At 31.0% G+C, this 20,537-nt stretch overlaps 2 protein-coding genes across 2 annotated transcripts in view; one reads left to right on the top strand and one right to left on the bottom strand.

Annotated features, from left to right (window-relative positions):
* Positions 1 to 6,712, bottom strand: part of nesd (SHC binding and spindle associated nessun dorma) — a 17,774-nt gene extending 11,062 nt beyond the window's left edge. The window contains exon 1 of the mRNA XM_018507680.1: positions 6,702 to 6,712. The gene's annotated coding sequence lies outside the window, so the exon portion shown is untranslated. The remainder of the gene's footprint in view (positions 1 to 6,701) is intronic.
* LOC108761255 (prostaglandin reductase 1) lies at positions 540 to 8,397 on the top strand. The gene is made up of 4 exons (XM_018507681.1): positions 540 to 1,357; positions 3,957 to 4,245; positions 4,612 to 4,885; positions 7,909 to 8,397. Exons 1-4 carry the CDS (start codon positions 1,096 to 1,098, stop codon positions 8,248 to 8,250), a joined length of 1,167 nt encoding a protein of 388 aa, XP_018363183.1. The 5' UTR covers positions 540 to 1,095; the 3' UTR covers positions 8,251 to 8,397.
* Positions 8,398 to 20,537: the final 12,140 nt, after the last annotated feature.

Genomic DNA, 20,537 nt, shown 5'->3' with positions numbered 1-20,537 from the left:
GTAACCCTAAACTTTTCATACGAAACATTTTTCTCTATCCCTACTAGTTTTCGAGATATTTGACTGGATCACTTCAGATGGTCCACCCTGTATATATAAGAATATATATGAACATATATATGTATATATACATATATATATAAGTATATATATAAGAATATATATGAACATATATATGTATATATATAACATAAATATATATATACATATATATATAAGAATATATATGAATATATTAGTTAAATTAACTATTAATCTCAATTTATTGCTTTTTTAATATGGTACTTGCAACACAAAATTTCCGTTTCAGCGTTTATCTACTAGTACTAGAATATAAATACTATTGATAAGATATAATGATTCACATTATTTGACTCCCAAAATACCGGTCAAAAGGTTTTATCACAAGTTTTATCGGTCTGTTTGACTATACGATGAGTTCTGTCCCAAAAGTGTCCGACCTCTGCGTATATCTTTGATCTTGAACAGTTTATTATGGAAAACAGTTTTTATTATGGAATTTAATATTTAGAGTGGACCTTTAGAAGTACCTCCACCAAGCGGCACGATCCCCCAATAGTTGTTCAGTCGGCAACAATACGCAGCTGTGTGAGCGTCGAAAACTCCGAGCGTTGCATTTCGCAATGACTGGAACAATAATGCACCTACTCATTCATCTCATCTGATTCAGAAGTTTTTGACTAAACACGGCATTGTTCAACTTCGTCAACCTCCGTACAATCCAGATATAGCCCCGCGTGACTTGGTTATTTCCTAAGTTAAAACATCTTCTAAAGGGTAAAAGATTTGACGATGTTAAGGAAATAAAGCAAAATGCGACGAGGGGGCTGTTGGCTATCACAATAAACGACTTCCGATTGCTTTCGCAAGTGGGTGCACCGTTGGTAGAAGCTCATTACTTCGAAAGGAAACTACTTTGAAGGCGACGTTGTTCATATCACTCCGGAATAGCTCTTTCTCATGATACAGACAAAGGTCGGATACTTCTGGAACAGACCTCGTACTCTTTAAGAGTTAGTGTCAATCTATCTAACATATCTGCGCATTTCAAACGATTTGTGTGCAAATATAAAGATGATCATGTTCAAATCAATGCAGCGTGAGGTATCGTGGGATCGCTGTCGCTTCATCGTGACTATTATTGCTCGTTCCTTTCGTGATAACAGTGAAATCGCATTGACGATTCCGAGGAATATTTGTATTCGAAATTTTTCGTCGCAATCACACGAGATAATGAAGGCGAGGAAATATGTGGTGGTAAATCATTTCGTTAATGAAGCGAAGCCGACAGATCTAAAATTGGTGGAAGAAGAGCTGCCGCCGTTGCAGGATGGAGGTAAAAAGAAAAGACGTAATCGTGATAAATGTCCAGCTGTTAATCCGATATACACTGTCAGTATTGAAAATCTATAATATTTGTAACATAAACTATAATTTTTAGCACTGACAATGTCGGAGTACTTTTCATCCATGAGCGCATTGATGAGTCCATTATTACAAACGGGCGATATAATTACAAGCGTGATTATTCACTATGTGCTCCCAGTATATTTTGTGAATATTAAAAAAAATGAATTAGAAAGACATAGGAAAAGTTCATAAAATTAAAAAAGAAAGGATTCATTTGTTATAAGTTTTATATATTATATAAAGGAAGAGAAATTCAAGGAACACACAAAGGTCAACAAAAAATCCAAATAACTTTATTTTGATTTTTTATATCGATAAACAGTCAAATTTTGTAAAAAAATATCATTTTGATGTTGATGTCAAGATAGAGTCATTTTAACTTTCTCTTGACTTGATTTGGTGTATTCCGTGGATGGTGTTGTGGCTCTTATAGGTATAATGATCCCTCGTAGATTTGGTTCTGCTAATGTAAAATTAATCCCAGTATAATAATTTACCATTTATCCTTTTCTAGTTTTTACTATTAGAAAAAGACAAAGAATAAATTAAATCGAGATTAACCTTTAGACTGTCAGTATTTTTTCATTAAAATAGTAATTCTTTTTTCTAAAAAATTTTTCTACATAAGTAACATACACATGGCGCAAAATTTCGAGATTTGTGCAGAGCCACTAAAGTAGCTTTCTCGGCAGGGAACGTACGATGAAATATAAAAAATGCTTATTTTCTCAAAAATAGTATATTAATTATATAAAAATAATATATTTTGAGGGTTTTCGGTATCGCTGATTAACTGATTTCAATCCCGAACATAGATGTACAAAATTTCGAGCCCTAAGCGCAATATAGACAACATAAATGAACATAAACGTATAGACTCAGAACTTTTCTTTATCCAGAATATTACCCAGTGCTAACGACATGGACATAGAAAGTTTGTAGTTCCTTTTTTATTTTCTTTTTTATTTGGTTTTTTAAATAAATAATAAATACAATTTAGGACAAGTAAGAGTCTAACATATAAATTTATATTCAACAACCAAGAAATTACAAATTTGAAGATATTAAAACAATTAAAATAAATATATAAATATAAAATATAAATAAGGACTCTCAATCTTAAACAATAAAACATAAATAATAATCCAGATAGGACTAATGAGAGTCATACGTTGTTGTAAGAGCGAAGAGATAGGAGAAACAGATAATCCGGTGTTGCTGGTTATCTTCAATTTATTTCGAACATTTCTCCTTTTGGAGTCATCCTCAGCGAACACAAAATCAACAATCTTCCATTGAGAGCAAGTCACTTGCAGATTGCCAGAAATGCAGCGTACATTACACTCGATAAAAAACGAAGCTCAGAAATAACGATTCACATTGAGTAAAAAAATTACAGAAGTTCTAGCTTCGTTTTTTATCGTTTCCCATTGAGTGTAATGTATGCTGCATTGCTGACCATCCGCAAGTGACTTGCTCTCGATAAAAGATTGTTGATTTTATATTCGCTGAGGATAACTCCAAAAGGAGCAGAAACGTTCGAAATAAATTGAAGATAGCCAACAACACCTGAGGATTATCTTTTTTTCCTATTTCTCCGCTCTTACAACAGTGTATGACTTTCTTTAGGATCTATCTGGATTATTATTTATATTTTATTGTTGAAGATATTATATACTAATCAATTATAACATGTTTCGGCTTTAAGATTAGACCCTCTTTAGATAAACGTAATGATGTTACTACATTAAATTCCATGACTACCAATACTGGTTTAATGTAGTAACATCATGCGTTTATTTGAAGAGGGCTAATCTTAAGGTCGAAACATTTTATATAATTGATTAGTATATAATATAATATTTCCAAATTTGTAATTTCTTGGTTGTTGAATATAAATTTATGTTAGACTCTTACTTGCCCTACGTTGTATTTATTATTTATTTATATAAAAAGCCCTTTATTATCATTTAATTTTGGGTTTTAATTTTTTATTTTTTTTTTACTTTTTTCTTGTTTTATAATTTTTTACTTTTTTATATTTTTATATTTTTTTGTATATTTTTTAATATATATTTTTTATACGTTTTATAATTTTTATTTTTTAGTACATAAATATGTTTAATACATTTAGTATTTAAAATACCACTAAAAGTAGTGGTATTTTAATCCAAACTCAAGAGGCACAATAGTGGTTTTCCCGGCAGTCTAAAGATTAAAGTTAATCTTATGCTGATGGAACCGGGTTTCAATATCTCCGCTCTTAGATAAGGAATTCTAATGATTATTTATGGAGTCATTTGTTCTTTAGCTATACCATGCTATGCTAATACATAAGGCATTTATTATAACACATTTTTACTTTTACAATTTTCGAAATATATTCGTGAAATTTTAGCATTAAATTATACATTACTTCCTCATAACTTTGAACGTAATATTATCACATTTTAATTATTCATATTAAATTAATTTTATCACAATCATAATAAATTATTTTATGATGAAAGCTTTTTTTCTTTTAGAATACCTCGCGGAAGCTGAATACTTTTCTGTGGACCCATACATGAGACCGTACGTGAGAAGATATCCGCTCGGGATCACGATGCTCGGTACTCAAATCGCCAAGATCGTAGAATCTAAAAATCCAGCTTTCCCAGTTAACAAGAGGATCGTCGGAAACATGGGATGGAGAACTCACACGATTGTCAATCCAAAATTCAAAGATTTAGTGTTCCAAGAACACCCGTACCTTTTGCCAGACATAGGTGATTTGCCGTCGTCCCTTTGTCTTGGCATTCTAGGAATGCCGGGGTAAGAATTTTTGCTAACACGCTTACTCGATCGCCTTGCTAATGTATTTATCATCTTGCAAAAAATATAGACACGTAAAATTTTATAGACGCTACGAGACAAAATACTTTTCATCTGCTGTAAGGCTGACGGCATTTTTACTTTGAGTATTATGTAGATTATGTAAACCACCAGCCGGTACTAGCATTAAATAGAAATTCCTGACTAAGATAAATATTTATTTTTTTCTCGAGATATAAATATTGATTTCTGATGTTAATAACAAGAAAAAATATATAGTAATTTAAATTATTTGCACGAAATTCTCTCTCTCTCTCTCTCCCCCCCTTCTTTCCTTTTCTTTCTTTCTTTCTTTCTTGTTAACAGTAACACAGCATATTTCGGCTTGCTGGAGTTATGCAAACCGAAGTCTGGCGAAACAATCGTTGTCAGCGGAGCCGCTGGTGCGATCGGCTCTCACGTAGGTCAGATTGCCAAGAATCTAGGCCTAAATGTCATCGGTATATGCGGTTCCGACGAGAAGTGCAACTGGCTTATTGAGGAAATGGGTTTCGATTTCGCCATCAATTACAAGACTATGCCAGTTGCGTCCAATCTACGCAAAGCTGCTCCACAAGGCGTGGATTGCTATTTCGATAATGTACGAATTCTATGAGATATTGACTGCGTTCAGCAGAGAAAGCAGCTTTGTAACTATTGTAAAATTCTTCAATATGATTGGTTTATACATTTAGATCTATAAGGAATCTAAAGCAAGCGCGAATCATATGGCAGAATTTTATAACAGTTGCAATTGCAAAACTGCTTTCTCTGCTGAACGTAGCCGTAATATTTTTTTTAGTAATTTATATAATACACGTATAGATCTTTGTTTTCAAATGACATCTTTTATCTCCTTCAATAATTCTTGATAAAATTTTTCTTTTCAAAAACATTTACAATGATGACTGTTTGCTGTAACTTTTCTTTATGTTATATCAAATTCTATTAACATTATAGAACTACTGACAACTAATTTCTAGATACTTATTAAATATATGCATATAGTGGGTGAAGCATTTTAATCGCCTCAGGCGAATATCTCAGAAACTAAGAGAAATACAAGAAAAAGTTTTATATAAAAGTTGTAGGTTTTCTTGGGGGAAAGAAGGTGGAAATAATGGATTTGGGATAGGGTGCACTATCAAGGTCAGGTCAAGGTTAACATGAATTTTTTAAATGGGACCCTCTATTTTTTATTATATATTCTTGTAGCACACCTCGAGAAGAGAGAGAAAAGAAAAGAGAAAGAGAAGAGAGCTTTCTAAAACACTATTATAAAATATTTTTTCTTCAAGTACTTTTCGAATTATAAGACTTAAAAGCATGGTTGAGAAAGTTACTTTTTAAAAGTAACACGTTACAGTTACTTAAAAGTAACGATAAAAAATCGTTACTTTTCGTTATTTTTTTTCTAATTAGGAGACGGGTCTACTCACCGATTTTGATGAAATTAGGGCGATTCGACGCGTATTTGCACAAAATGAACGGATCTGGCAGAAAAATAAGTGTCGCTCTGCCCGGCGAAATGAGATATTAATGATTAAAGTTGATGACTATTGAGGTTAAGTTTCTTGCAAAAATGCATCGAATGACCCTAGTTTCATCACAATTAATGAATAAGCCTGTCTTTTGCATCATTACTCTTTTTTTTAATGTTAAAACAGGCTTCTAAAACAGAATGCTAAGAATATAAATTAAATATAAAATATTGAGAAAGATATTTATCTTTGAACATTTTTATCTTTTATTAATATTTTACATACTTATGTTTAATTCTACGGTACTTTATTATATAATATATGTTTTAATTTTTATAGTGTTCTTATGCTAAAGCGAGAATAGAGAATAAAACAAAAAAAATATATAGGCAAAAAGTTTTTTTTTATTTAGTACCTATAATCTTATTGTCCAGTGACGGCCATGATCTATAAAAAAATAACGATAAAAAAATAACGGAGTTAATTTCGTTATTCGTTACTAAAGAAAATGTAACATCGTTACTTTTTCGTTACTAATAAAAAAAAATAATGGCGTTACCAAAAAAAAGAAACGAAAATGTTACGTCATTACAAGTAACGCGTTACTTCCCAACCCTGCTTAAAAGTTATAGTATCGTCGGCATTAGCATTACGCAAGGTGTCCGACCGACGGCTAAAACCTCTTGAATATCATTGTTCAAGATCATGTTCTGAATAACATTTGTTAAGATCAAGGTCACTAGAGATTGTACCTCTTATTTTCATTTTTACATAAAAATGAATTTTTAGAGCAAAAATGAAAATAAGAGAAACAATCACCAATGGTCTTGATCTTAACAAATGTTATCCAGGACATGATAATGAACAACATTCAAGAGGTTTTAGCCGTCGGTCGGACACCTTGTGTAATGCTAATGCCGGCGGTATAACTATAACTTCCAAGTCTTATAGCTCGAAAAGTACTTGATGAAAAATATTTTATTATAGTATTTTAGAAAGCTCTCGAGGTATGCTACAAGAATATGTAATAAAAAATAGGGGGTTCCATTTAAAAAATTCATGTTGACCTTGACCTGACCTTGGTAGTGCACCCTATCTAAAATCCATTATTTCCACCTTCTTTCCCCCAAGAAAACCTACAATTTTTATATAAAACTTTTTCTTGTATCTCTCTTAATTGCTAAGATATTCGCCTGAGGCGATTAAAATGCCTATATACAGGGTGCTTCCGCAACATACACATCAGTAAGACGGGTTGCCTATCTGCCTATCGACAGGGCATGTGTGATCGGTAATGCAGTATTCTGCAGTATAAAATTAGATCCCAAGTCCGGTGGGGAATGACGCAAGAGAAATTGAATTTTACCATTCTGGTATAGTGTAAAATTTAATAATATGAAATATGTATTTAATAATACAAATAATATCTGACTTAATCTAACATAAATGAAATTTAATAAGTATTTAAAATTATATAATTATAAATATTTATAATTGCAAAACAAATATTTTTTTCTTGAAATGTTTATATAAATATTTGCTGTATCCGACATTTGTTTAACGCTATCCTGCACATAAAATAGTTTTTCTTGCTAGATAATAAGAGGAGTGATCTCTGAAAACGAGTTACAAATTCTGTTTTTAAAAATTTGTTTTCCGGCAGAAATTGATATTTTGGTTTGTAAGAAGGTAATCAAATCACGCAAATAAATCTTGTTTCTTTTATAGAACATGGATGGATATCTGCTGGATTTAAGATTATCTATTTGTTTTCATAAAAGAAAATCTTTCACAGAGATAGTGAATTTAGCACAAAATGCAGTCACTGTGTTTGATTTTCTCTATTCGATAGATAAGAATCATGTTTGTTAACTGCATTGAATAATATTTAAAAATAGTTTTTTCTTCTTTGGTAAAGTAAAAAATCCAAAACTAAGAAGAATATTGTTCTATATGTAACTGTTAACGATAATGTTGGTGTCGTTATATTGTCATTGCGTAGGTTTTAAATTTAACATTTTATTTTTTACAGTGTATACACATAGTAAAAAAGTTATGCAACGACAATGTAACGACACCGACACTCTCGTTAAGAATTACAGAATAGGGACCTTAATAATCCATATATTTATTACTTTTACAGGTTGGCGGCGATATCTCTAGCGCAGTCATGTACCAGATGAAGCCGTTTGGCCGAGTAGCCGTGTGCGGTAGCATCTCGAGCTACGACGCGGACAGCTCGTCTTTGCCAAAGTGTACAATTCTGCAACCCATTTTATCGAAACATGAATTGAGAGTAGAGGGTTTCCTCGTTACACGCTGGATGAATCGATGGAATGAAGGCATTATGCAGAATCTGCAATGGCTACGCGAGGGCAAACTTCGTTACCGTGAAACCGAGACCAAAGGCTTCGAGAACATGTTTGAGGCGTTTATCGGCATGCTGCGCGGCGAGAACATCGGTAAAGCGATCGTCCAGGCGTAGACATTATACATCTATCGGCGCGAACTGAACCTATACATATTTCTCATAATATTAATGCCTTCTCTGAATTCTATAACTACATATTATGTATAATGTTTTCTTATATTTCTGAAATATTGAGAAAGAATCGAATTTTGTACTTAATTTCCAAACATTCTTTACGTTTTTTAATGTTAATCTAGCGTTTTAAATAGATATTTAAATGAAAACTTAGGTTTTTATACATACAATATAAATTGGATTTGTTCTGTTTTTTAGCTCAAAATTGTATATACAATAATTTTACTAAGAATGGACGGAATTTAAATAAAAAAAAGGTTTTAAAGCTTGAAATCTCTACTTTCGAAAGGTTTATTACTATATTTCTTTTTTAGTTTCTGTAAGTTCGATAATTTTTATATATAGAAGACTACGAGCAGAAGATGGAAAATTTTCTTCTCACTTTATAGGTCTGTCATGTGTTTAAAAAAAATTTGCAAAAATTTTCGACGATCTATGTCGTGAAAGCATATCTCGTCGGTGGTAATCTGGAGACACGATAATGTCTTGGCGCTAAAACAAGCAAAGTATCATTACGCGAGCTGACAAGTTGCAGCAGGTTTGGAGACACGGTTCTCAACAATGACTGAACTGATCAAGTTCTATATACGCTCAATCGATAGCTATCACTCGAATTGTATTATAAAGATGCTTTTATTTCTGTTTCTACGTGTCGTAATCCTTTAATGTTCTAACCGTCATTTAACTTTTTACGATGTCGCGAATTTACTGCGTAATCGCTTAGCGAATCGTCAGCATCAATTTCCGATCATCAACGAACGAGTAATAACATCCGGCCTTTTATACACGATAGGGAAAATAATTTCTTGCTTTAGGGAAGCAAGAGCAGTATATTTTCCGCAAATTTTTCTTCACACCTGTCAGACATTCTTCTTTGATCGAAAGCGGACGCTACTTGTGTTTGGCTAATGGTTTTTCCAAACGATGAAATACGAGACGGCTTGTGTTCCTGTACCGAAATATCGGAATCAAAGAAAGCAAAAGGCCGGAATCTAGATGTACACACATTAATATAAACAACTTCATCGATATTTAAACAAATTACATCGAATGCGATCCGTAGGATCATAAATCAGGTCCTTTCCGTTCGCATTAACAAAAAATATTTTTTTCGAATGACAAAAAAAGCAAATTAGTGATAGAATTGCACACCGATTTAATTTGTCAGTGCGATCGACCTACTTAATAGTTTTTTTGCGGTTCCTCGGTTTAACAAATGGAAATTACATCGTTTTTACGGTATTGATTTTTAATAATTATTGTTACCGATAATATTCGCGATCAGTTATTTACGATAATTACTTAACCCGATATTTTTGATGACTCGTCAATGAAACATTCGGTTATTTTTTCGATAAAAAAATATTAAAACAATTGAATTAAAGAACTCTTTTAAATAACAATAATATCAAGAATATAGAAGGGCAAATTAGAGTCACGTTCGAATATAATACATGTGTAAAACGTTTAAAATGTTTACATTCCGATAAATTGAGAGAGAGAGAGATATAAAAATATAAATATAAATTAAAAAACTTAATGTTACATTGTATTACATAATTAATTTGCCTTCCTATATTCTTGATATTATTGTTAAAAAATGTTAAATGATAGACAAACTATAAAAGAAAATGCAGTTTTATAATTATGTGAACGTCAGATGCACTCAGGTACAACAAGGGACATTAAATTCGTAAAAGTATCTGTGGATGAAAATTTATAAATTTATAAAATAGGATTTTTCTGTTGTTATAATTTAATTTGAATCTAAAATATTTAGGACTAATTATTCCACCTTCGTATAAACTATGTGATAATTTATCTAACGAACAAAAGAAAGAGTGGACGAGATAGAGGACGTGGGCGAAAGCGAGAGAGCGAGTAAGCTGAAATATATCGAAAGATGAAACCCAGCCTAAAATTTTTAATGTATGCTTTTTATTAAAAAAAAATTGATTTATTAATTTCTTTACTTTGAATAGAGATTGGCAAGACAAAAGCGATATAGTGCATCCAAATTTATATCACTTTAAACGATATCACATGATAATATAAGTTGCTTTTAAAATATAACTTAAGATAGGATCGTTTCTTACACAGCACACCAATTCAGATTTTTCCTTTCCTTTTAGTTGCATTTGATGTATATAAATAACACTTGCAAAGATGTAAGAGAATATCTCTGATCGATTTCGGCGATTTCAACTTTTTCTAGTATTACATAAGTAATACTAAAACTTCCACTGAGTTCCACACGTGCAGTCCAAATTGAAATATTTTTGGTAAATTCCGTAATGATGTCTCTTATCGTACACGATAACATAGGGTATTATTATCATGAGACTTATTGCCACCGAACACACATAGTTTTGCATATAATGACGTAAGGAATATAAGCGGTATTTTTTTTAATAACAGTATACTCACAAAGACCATCTATCGATATGGTGCATGCGTTTAAATTACCTTTATAATATTATATTATATAACAAGACTGGAATGCATAGACGAATTAAGTGACAATTAATTAATACGACTGCCGCAACAGATCGTAATAATAAAAGCAGACCTGACACTTGCAAAAGAGCAATATACATCTGTGACGATTTTTTATCGACTCTTCGGCCTGTTATTATTGCACGTAATGAAATGAAATCATAGCCAATAAGATCTAGCCACGGCGATTTTCACGCCCAAAGTGGTTTATTGTATGGTTTATCTTTATATGGTTTTTCTTTGTATGTTTTTTTTATTATATGGTTTTTCTTTGATAAAAACAATTATCGTAGAGAAATCACCAATTATTGAAATATAAATATTAATAATAAAAGAAAAAGACATTCAAGAATAAATCTTTGGTTTATTATTTATTTAATTTACACCAAAATAAATATTAACGAAGCGTTAAAGGCACAACTATTGGGAATATATTATGATAAGGAGTTTACTCACCTTTTGCGAGGGGCGTCCGGTAAGGGAAGCGACTCTTCTATTTATGCATAGAAAAAAATGGGACAAAATCATGAGACAAAGAAAGAAGCAAATCCAACACTTTTGACAAAGGACAGCAATAGTTTTTTGATCTATTATTGATTGTCACACAGAAATCGTGCAGTGAACGTTAATCGTGCTTTTTCCAACTTATTGATATATAAAGTTTCCAAATTTATTGATATATAAAGTTTATAATGAAAAGTTTTTATTCAGATGGTAGCATTATTTACGAAATTACAACGTAATAATCATCATAGCTATATATCTGTCTTATTCTTATTCATAAGAACATACATAAAAATCATGATCTTTAGCTTCAGATTTCTTACAACCTATGTAGACAAATTTCTTAAAATTTTAACTGTGTTATGCTGCTAAGAATGTAATATTGAACTTTTATGCAAATGGTAACATTTCCATTAAGATGAGCAAACTCCTTAAACGAAACAAACCACTTTCACATTGAAGAAATAAGTTCGTATATGGAAGCCAAGTGTTCCATCTCCTGGCGAGGCGCCAATATTATAGATTTCGGTCCATACCTCAAGTGAGAGAGAGAGGAGAGATGGGAGGGAGGGTGAGAGTGTGAGAGAGAGAGAGAGAGAGAGAGAGAGAGAGAAAGAGAGGGGGGATTATAATTCTTTGCAAAACCTGAATTAATAAAGATGGCACAAGGTTTCTTCTACAACGTTATGAAAATGTAATTAATAAATAAACGCGTAAATGGGAGATTGATGTGGAATTACTTCATAACTCTTAATTATATAATACGTGTCAAATAACATAACTCTTTCTGCAGGCTTATATCTATTTCATCATTTTCATAAAAAGATATATCTAAAAATTAAATTTATGATTCCATGCATGATTATCGGACAAACAGAACGTAATAACATCCATAATGTTCATATTTACCAATATAGACCAACCATATCTCGATTTAATTTAATCTTCATTTTTTTCTTATTTTTAGAATCAGAAAGTAATAAAAAATTAGTTAAACCTAGATTAACCCTTCGTTGACATACTGGGTGTAAACCACCCACAAAATTATTTTAATTCTATGAAATTCAATTTTCTTTTATTTTGTAGAACAAAAATTCAATGTTTATAAAAAAATCTGTTTTTTCAATTCCCAAAATAGCCTACATTCAATATACAAAATAAATACCCTTTATCCAAACCCAATTTCATATTAATTTTTTTCAAAGTATCATATTTGAACAATAATTATGTAAATTTTTAACTTTTAATATTGAATTTTTAAAAGTTACAATTTTTCATAGAGTTTACTCGTTTTTCCTCTATTCATTGGACTCAAGAATTTTTTTCACAAAAACTATAATGAAAACTGTAATTCAATCAAAAACTATTTGAATGTATTCTATAAACCCTGAAATTGACCCATAATTTTTCATATTAATTGAATTTTTTAAATAAGAATGTCAGTTGTTTAAACGCTACTGCTTGCTCTGAAAGTGAGCCATCCAGTGTGTCAAAAAGCGATCGAAAAAAGAGGTGGGTCAACGAAGGGTTAAACCTAAGTAAAATATAAAAGTCATAATAATATCACGAGGACATCATCATGACTTCATTCGTCACTTATAAGTTAATTTTCAAGTATCAAATAACGTCACGATGATGTTCTGTGATATTATTACGACTTAATTATGATTCCGTGTTCTAGGAAGTTAATCTACGTTGGTAGAATCATAGGGCATAGAAAAATGAATTGATCCAGTTGATTCTAACTTGCTTCTTTAAACTATGAGTCTATAAAACGGAATACGTGGAAGAATTGATAAAAATTATAGATTTGCGACTTCTGCCGTTTATAACCTTCGAAGAAGAGTGATTTCCAATAAGCATATTTTATGTATAAAATGTACGTATAGAAAAACTTTATGAGTGAATTGTGCAGAAATTTTTAAAGTTAAGTATAGAAATCTCTAATAACCTTCGAGATTTGTAATTAATTTTGACAGATCACGTTTTAAAAAATTGTTCTAACAATTCTGATTTTGTTTATTTTGGAAATAAAATTTAAAAAACGATTATGAGTACGAAGATGGAAAATTTTGTTCTAAGTTTTCTTATACAAAATTCATGTTCATTTTTAAAGTTTTATCAATAATATAAGTGATAATGATGTAATATTCCACGTGTAAGTAAGTGTTATTATTTAACATGGCATTGTCCTTTGCATTTTCTTTATCTGTCATTTCCAAGAAAAGACGAAAAATTATATATTGCATCATAATACACGTAACAAGTGAGTGATAAGAGCGAGTCAGAAATAATATTACTCAATGTGTGCTACGTATGTGAGAATTATTCTTGACACTCCTCGCCTTTCAAATGACAATAACAATAAAAATTCAATAAAACTCCTTTACATTCGTAACACGCTTACTTTGTGATAAGGTCAATGGAGCAAATATGCGAAAGAAATGTTGTATCACCCTCTTATTGATAATCAGAAATAATCCGTTAAAATTATAAAAGCGCTATTGTTACGATCACAACTACTATAAAACTTTGAGAATTAGAAACTTTGCAAAATTAGAAATTCTTATTAAAAGGGGACAATATAAAATCCACATTTCTCTACATGAAATATCCTAGATCTAATGAGAAAATTTTGAACCTGTTTTAGCCTACAGTACATCATAATTTGAACACTTCATATTCAATCTTCTGCCGCGTATTTAAGACATCGCTTTACCGGATTTGAAATTTTATTTGTAGGAAAGTAAATTATAAAATTGCATTTCGAAAAGCATAAATTTTTATATAAGATGAGTGAACAAATATGAGTCACACATACCTACGGAAGCGGTAGATATCATAGCTAGTAATTATTTCGCATTATAATTATCGGCGCTTCTTCTTATAAATACGCCAAATAAACAACATGAATTCCATTAGCCGTTCGAGTTTCCACTGTCAATAACACTCGATAAAAACATGGGTTATAAGATTTTATATCTGCTGGTCTTGGCATTTGCCGTAGTCTGTATCCAGGCTCAATTTCCAACTTCATCTCCTGATTTACCAGAAGGTAAGTTAAATAAAACAAATTAATGTCGTGTGTACACTTAATCAAGATTTTTCTCTCACAACCTGATATAAATACCATTCAAATCAGGGATAAAATAAAGCAATAATAATAATACATGACAATAATAATAATAATAATACAGTTACTAACAATAAGATACATTATTGTGGCATGTATCTTGCACCAACGTTTTTCAACTATTTTCAATTGGCGACGTATTAAATAACGAGTCAAATTTCTCTACTACATCATTAGGTGAACACGATTCAATGTTCAGCAGATGTTTTATCAGACATCGCTAAACATGATATTTAGAAATAAAAATAAAAGTTGTGTTTTTTTATTTTTTTAATTTTTATTTTACCATTTTACTGCGCAATGATATTACTTTTAATAAAATTAGAATAAGCATATTATAATTTCGATAATCTTTATAATTTTATAAAACATTTCTTACCTAGCATTTCTCTCAGTTTTTACTTATTTCTATGTCGTTTGTTTCTTTGTACCTTTTTTAAAGTCTTTGCAGTACACTTAGAGACCCTTTTACATTGTTTTATAAATCATAATTTTATTGTATATTTAATTGCGAATAAATATTGTAACATAAATTATTTTATTCCGTGTCTCGTTCAGTTTAATATTGCACGGAAGTACGTATGAAATTAAAAAATTATAAGTTTATGTTCCATGAAGTATTATACGATATAATGACTTGTGTCAAAATTATTTCTAAATGAATATAACGTATTAGTTGATGAATAATATATCATATTGAATGCGGTTTACCTACAACGCTTTACTCTCACTTACCTTAATAATCTTTATTATTCGTATTCATTTCATTAAAAAAGAATATTTTGTAAAAGGGTATTTGAACAAAATAAATTTCAGTACATAGAAAACTTTACAGATTTGTTTTGATCAGGAAATCCATATATTTTATATACAAGATTATTATTAGTAACATTACTTTAAATACGAAGCGTCATTATGGTTTGAATGTTAAGATGTTGAACTATTATACATATATATTCATTTAAATGAATTAATTTCAAAAACTATTATTATTATTAGTTATATTTTATTCATAATTATGTGGGATGGATGCGTATTTGACATTTTTTTATGATCATTAAATGAATTCACAGACTCATTGAATGTGTCCACACTGACATCGAATGAATCTATAGGGAATGTAGAAGAAAATTCAGAAAACAAAAAAGTCAGCGCTCGCGGACAAATTCTCGAATTGTGACATTTAAATTTGCTGGTTTTGAAATTTTTTGACACTATTTGGTATCATATGCGTATTTTTTCCCAACGATTTAATGAATTAACGATCTTAGCAAACCTATGAACTGCATAGCACAGCAACTAACTCAACTGGTATCATGTGTCATCGAATTGTTGTTAAAAATCACGAAAATGATTTTCTATCTACTTTCCGAATACCCCGGAGTAAAGAATGTGATAAAAGTGAACCATAACACGATTTGTCATTTAATAAATTGTTGAGTAAATATTTGCAAAATTCCAAAGATAGTCTTCATAAAACTTATAAATTTCAGTTTATGCCCATTAGGCGATGTTATGAAAAGTGTATTAAGAAAAATATTTTCAATGATTGTGTGTGGTGCTGTTGCAGATGAAGGCAATCTAGACCAACCAATCGCTCCGCCAGAATTAAATGGTGAGTTAGGCGTTATAAAAATTGGAGTAAATAAGGATCGTATTGAGTAGTAAATTACATCCTAAAATTATTTAAACTTTGAATTATATAACGACAATGGCAAGAATATACTTGAAATACGATGCGCACGTCGTAAGTGTTAATAACAATAAAATTCCTTTTGTCAACAAATGAATATATTTTCTATTATCTACTTATATTTGTTTTAAATATTAACACAAAAATTGTTTATGATGATATAAATTGTTAAAAATAATATCAAAAATATGTAATATATTCATACATTTAAGTAATGTAATATATATTATAGACTACTGTATATGTGATAACTCAAATTATAGAAATCAAATCCTTAAATGGTCTAGCTGGATCTTAAATGTTTGTATGATTCTGTACGAATTTATATACTTTATATGTCGTCCTTTGGAACACGCGCCAAAATGATTTTTCGGTCTTGAAACGCTAACTCTACTAAACTACCAAGAGTTAATATCACGAGTTAAATTGACTAGTAATTTAACAAATTTTTTATGCTTTTTTGCATCTTCGAAATGATCTTAATAATGTTGAATGACATATCAAAATCCGTAAATGATTAATTCCTATTGCGAAAAATATTACCTGGGTCGGGAGTCGAATCCGGATCTCTTGCATTCCGTGCGAGATTCCTAAGCAACGAAATGGAAGAGATCCGGGACGACTCCTGGCCGAAGTAATATTTTTCGCAATAAGAATTAATTATTTACAGATTTTAATGTGTCATTTAACATTATTAAAATCGTTTCGAAGATTCGAAAAAACATCAAAAATTTGTTAAATTGACAGTCAATTTAACTTGTGATATTACTGCGATAGTTTAGCAGAGTTAAGGCCGTTCTACAATAAGTTGCAAACACCCCGTTGCCAGTCGCAAAGGTTGGCAACTACTAGTTGCAAAGTGCTATTTCCGGTTGCAATAGATAGTCGCGGTTGCCAACGGAGAGTTGCCCAACTCCTTGGCAACAACAACTGTCTACCGTAACATCTTAGCCAATCAAATATTGTGTTCGAAAAGCGCGAAGAGTGAAATGAAAGTTGTTGTGATATATCGGTGGTGTTTGATTTATTTCATTTTTATTTCGAGAACATCTCGAATATCTAATCACATAACCTGCTTGATATATTCTCTTCGATTTTTCGGCTACAGCAAATAACGACGGACGTTCTATTTTCTGATTGGCTGTTTCTATACAAATCGCAACTTTCGACATCCAAATGTGGATTAGGTGTTGCAATGATTTACAACTTGTGACTGGCAACTTGTCACTCTGCAACTAGCAACGGGGTGTTTGCAACTTATTGTAGAACGGTCTTTAGTGTTTCAAGACCGAAAAATTATTTTGGCGCGCGTTTCAAAGAACTACATACGTAGTACATAAATTCACACAGAATCATACAAATATTTAAGATCCAGCTAGACCGTTTAAGGCTTACATTTAAGTATATATAATAAACGTGTGAAATATACGTACATCAAATGAAACCACAAACTCATTAAATATGTCCACACAGTCATCGAATGAATCTATAGAGAATGCAGGAGATTCAGAAAACAAAAATGTCAACGCTCGTGGGCGAATTCTCGAATTGTGACAATTAAATTCACTGGTTTGGAAATGTTTTGACACTGGATTTGGTATTACATGCTTTTTTTTCCTAACAATTTAATAAATTAACGAAATTAACAAACCTTTGAACTGTATATAACACAGCAACTAACTTAACTGGTATTCTGTGACGTCAAATTGTTGTTATAAAAATCACGAAAATGATTTTCTACTTTCCAAATGGCCAGAGTAAAGAATGTGATATATAAAAGTGAATCAAGTCACGATTTGTCATTTAATTAGTTATTTATTAATTAGTATTTTCAAAATTCAAAAGACTACATAAATTTCATAAATTTCAGTTTAGTCCTACTATGCGATGTTTTATGAAAGGTGTATTAGAAAAATATTCTCAAAGATTATGTGTGGTGTTGTTGCAGGTTATCAGATAGGCGATACACGAACAATAAAAAAACCTTCCAAACCAATCAAAGACGAAGAAAATCACTGTCGCAAGAGGGGTACGCCTATATAAGAGCAATATTGTGTAGTAGATTACATTCTAAAATTATTTAAATTTGACGAATTATATAACGACAATGGCAAGAATACTTGAAATACGTACATCGTAAGTGCTAATAACAATAAAATTTCTTTGTCGACGAATGAATATATTTTCTATTATGCACTTATATTTATTTTAAATATAAATATAAAAATTGATTATAATGATATAAATTATTAAAAATGGTACCAAAAATATGTAATATATGTATACATATAAATGTATTTGGCTAATGTATTAAATATATGCAGCAAAATGTATTTCTTGGAATGTTTTATTTTGAATAGTGTGAATGGGTAAAATGTACGTATAATTTAAAGAGAGAATGTATATTGTATGGATTTTTTTAACTTGAAACTTTCAAATATCTCGAAAAATAAGCACACTAAGAAAAAATGTTAAGAATCAATATTTCATCATTCCGAGGGTGACGTACACTGACGTTATAATCAGCCCCTCCCCACCCCGCCCCCTGGGCGGTGAGGGGGGCAAGTTTGAAATGAAGTCCTTAAATGGGAACCCCTATTTTTTATTGCATATTCGGAATCTTTGGCTAAAAGCACATACGATTTGTCTGAAACATTTTTCTCGATTCATGATAGATGGCGCTGTAATCGACGAAATTCAATTTCTTCGATTTCTCTTACTGAGAACCCATGCTTACGATTCTGCAATACATTAACAATAAAAATACCACGTTTTCATTGTGAGCACCCCGAATTGTGAGAGGCAAGGGGACTCACGTTAATCAAGCATCCTGAAGGGAACAGAAAACTGCTACGTCCCCGTCGTTGTTCCTGGGTTACGCTAAAAGTAGTTTCTTGAGAAGTAATTAATGAGTAATTAAAAATAATGAGAAGTTTTAAGATTAATTTCGAGTATTAACAATGAAAACGTGGTATTTTTATTGTTAATGTATCGCAGAATCGTAAGCATGGGTTCTCAGTAAGAGAAATCGAAGAAATTGAATTTCGTCGATTACAGCGCCATCTATCATGAATCGAGAAAAATGTTTCAGACAAATCGTATGTGCTTTTAGCCAAAGATTCCGAATATGCAATAAAAAATAGGGGTTCCCATTTAAGATTTCAAACTTGCCCCCCCTCACTGCCCAGGGGGCGGGGTGGGGGGGCTGATTATAACGTCAGTGTACGTCACCCTCGGAATAATAAAATATTGATTCTTAACATTTTTTCTTAGTGTGCTTATTTTTCGAGATATTTGAGTTTTAGGTTAAAAAAATCACCCTGTATAGTGTCCCCAACTATTTTATACTCTGCATTTGGGTAGGTACAGCGGACTCAACTAAAGTCTAAAAGTCTAAAAGTCCTCTACTATTTTGCAGTTTTCACAATTTAACATGATATTTATCTTTAAAGATTGCCAAATGAGCGGACAAAACCGACATTTAGGTCAACTTAGATATCTCTTTCAGAGTTTTTTTAAAATAAAATGTATAAAAAATTTTTCTTAAGGAATTCTTGAAGATATTACGGAGTTGTTCATTGATATTCATTGATTTAGATATTTTGCTAATTGGATATTATTAAAAAAGGATTGCAAAATGATAGAGGACTTTTCAACTCATTCTTAGTTTAATCCATTCTATATCAGACCACAACCCAATGAGAAATAACAATGGAATCGATGTCGAATTGACGTCGATCGACGTCAAATTGATGATTTCGACGTCGAATCGACATCAATTCGATGTCGATTCCATTGCCATTTCTCACTGGGAAATAGTGTTTCAAAAAGTTTGCGACACCTTGTATATTGCAAGAGATCTTATGAGTATAATAGCGACAAATTATTTGTAATTAATTACATGAGAGCTCAACAATAATAACGGAACTTTTTAATTCAACAGTTCTCTCCCTTGTAGAAAAGTACTACCAGGATTGCGTTCATAAAGTTTATACTCTTTAACTCAAGAGTTAACTAGAGTTAACTCTATAGCGTTCAGAAACTCGAATATGACCGGAAGTACGTTAAGAGTAAGGTGTTCATAAATTCGACAGAGTTAACTCTAGAGTGAACTTTCTTAACTCATGTCAGAGAGGTGGGTAGAAATAACTCGACATGCGCTGTAATGAATATCTACTTATTTTAATCGTTTTAACCTAAAACTTATAGATAATAGCGTAAATACCTGAAATCACATCACGCCAAGATACTTTTGTTGTGTGTGGGCACATCTAATGATAATTATTATGATAATAATAATATCATAATAATATTAAAATATATTATAATTTATTATAATGTAATAATATATTATATAATATATTATATTATTATATTATATTGTATTACATTGTATTATAT

Source organism: Trachymyrmex cornetzi, unplaced genomic scaffold (assembly GCF_001594075.2).
Source record: "Trachymyrmex cornetzi isolate Tcor2-1 unplaced genomic scaffold, Tcor1.1 scaffold245, whole genome shotgun sequence".
NCBI lineage: Eukaryota > Metazoa > Arthropoda > Insecta > Hymenoptera > Formicidae > Trachymyrmex > Trachymyrmex cornetzi.
The sequence above is the reverse complement of the archived record's forward strand: the minus strand, read 5'-3'. Positions and strand labels throughout refer to the sequence as shown.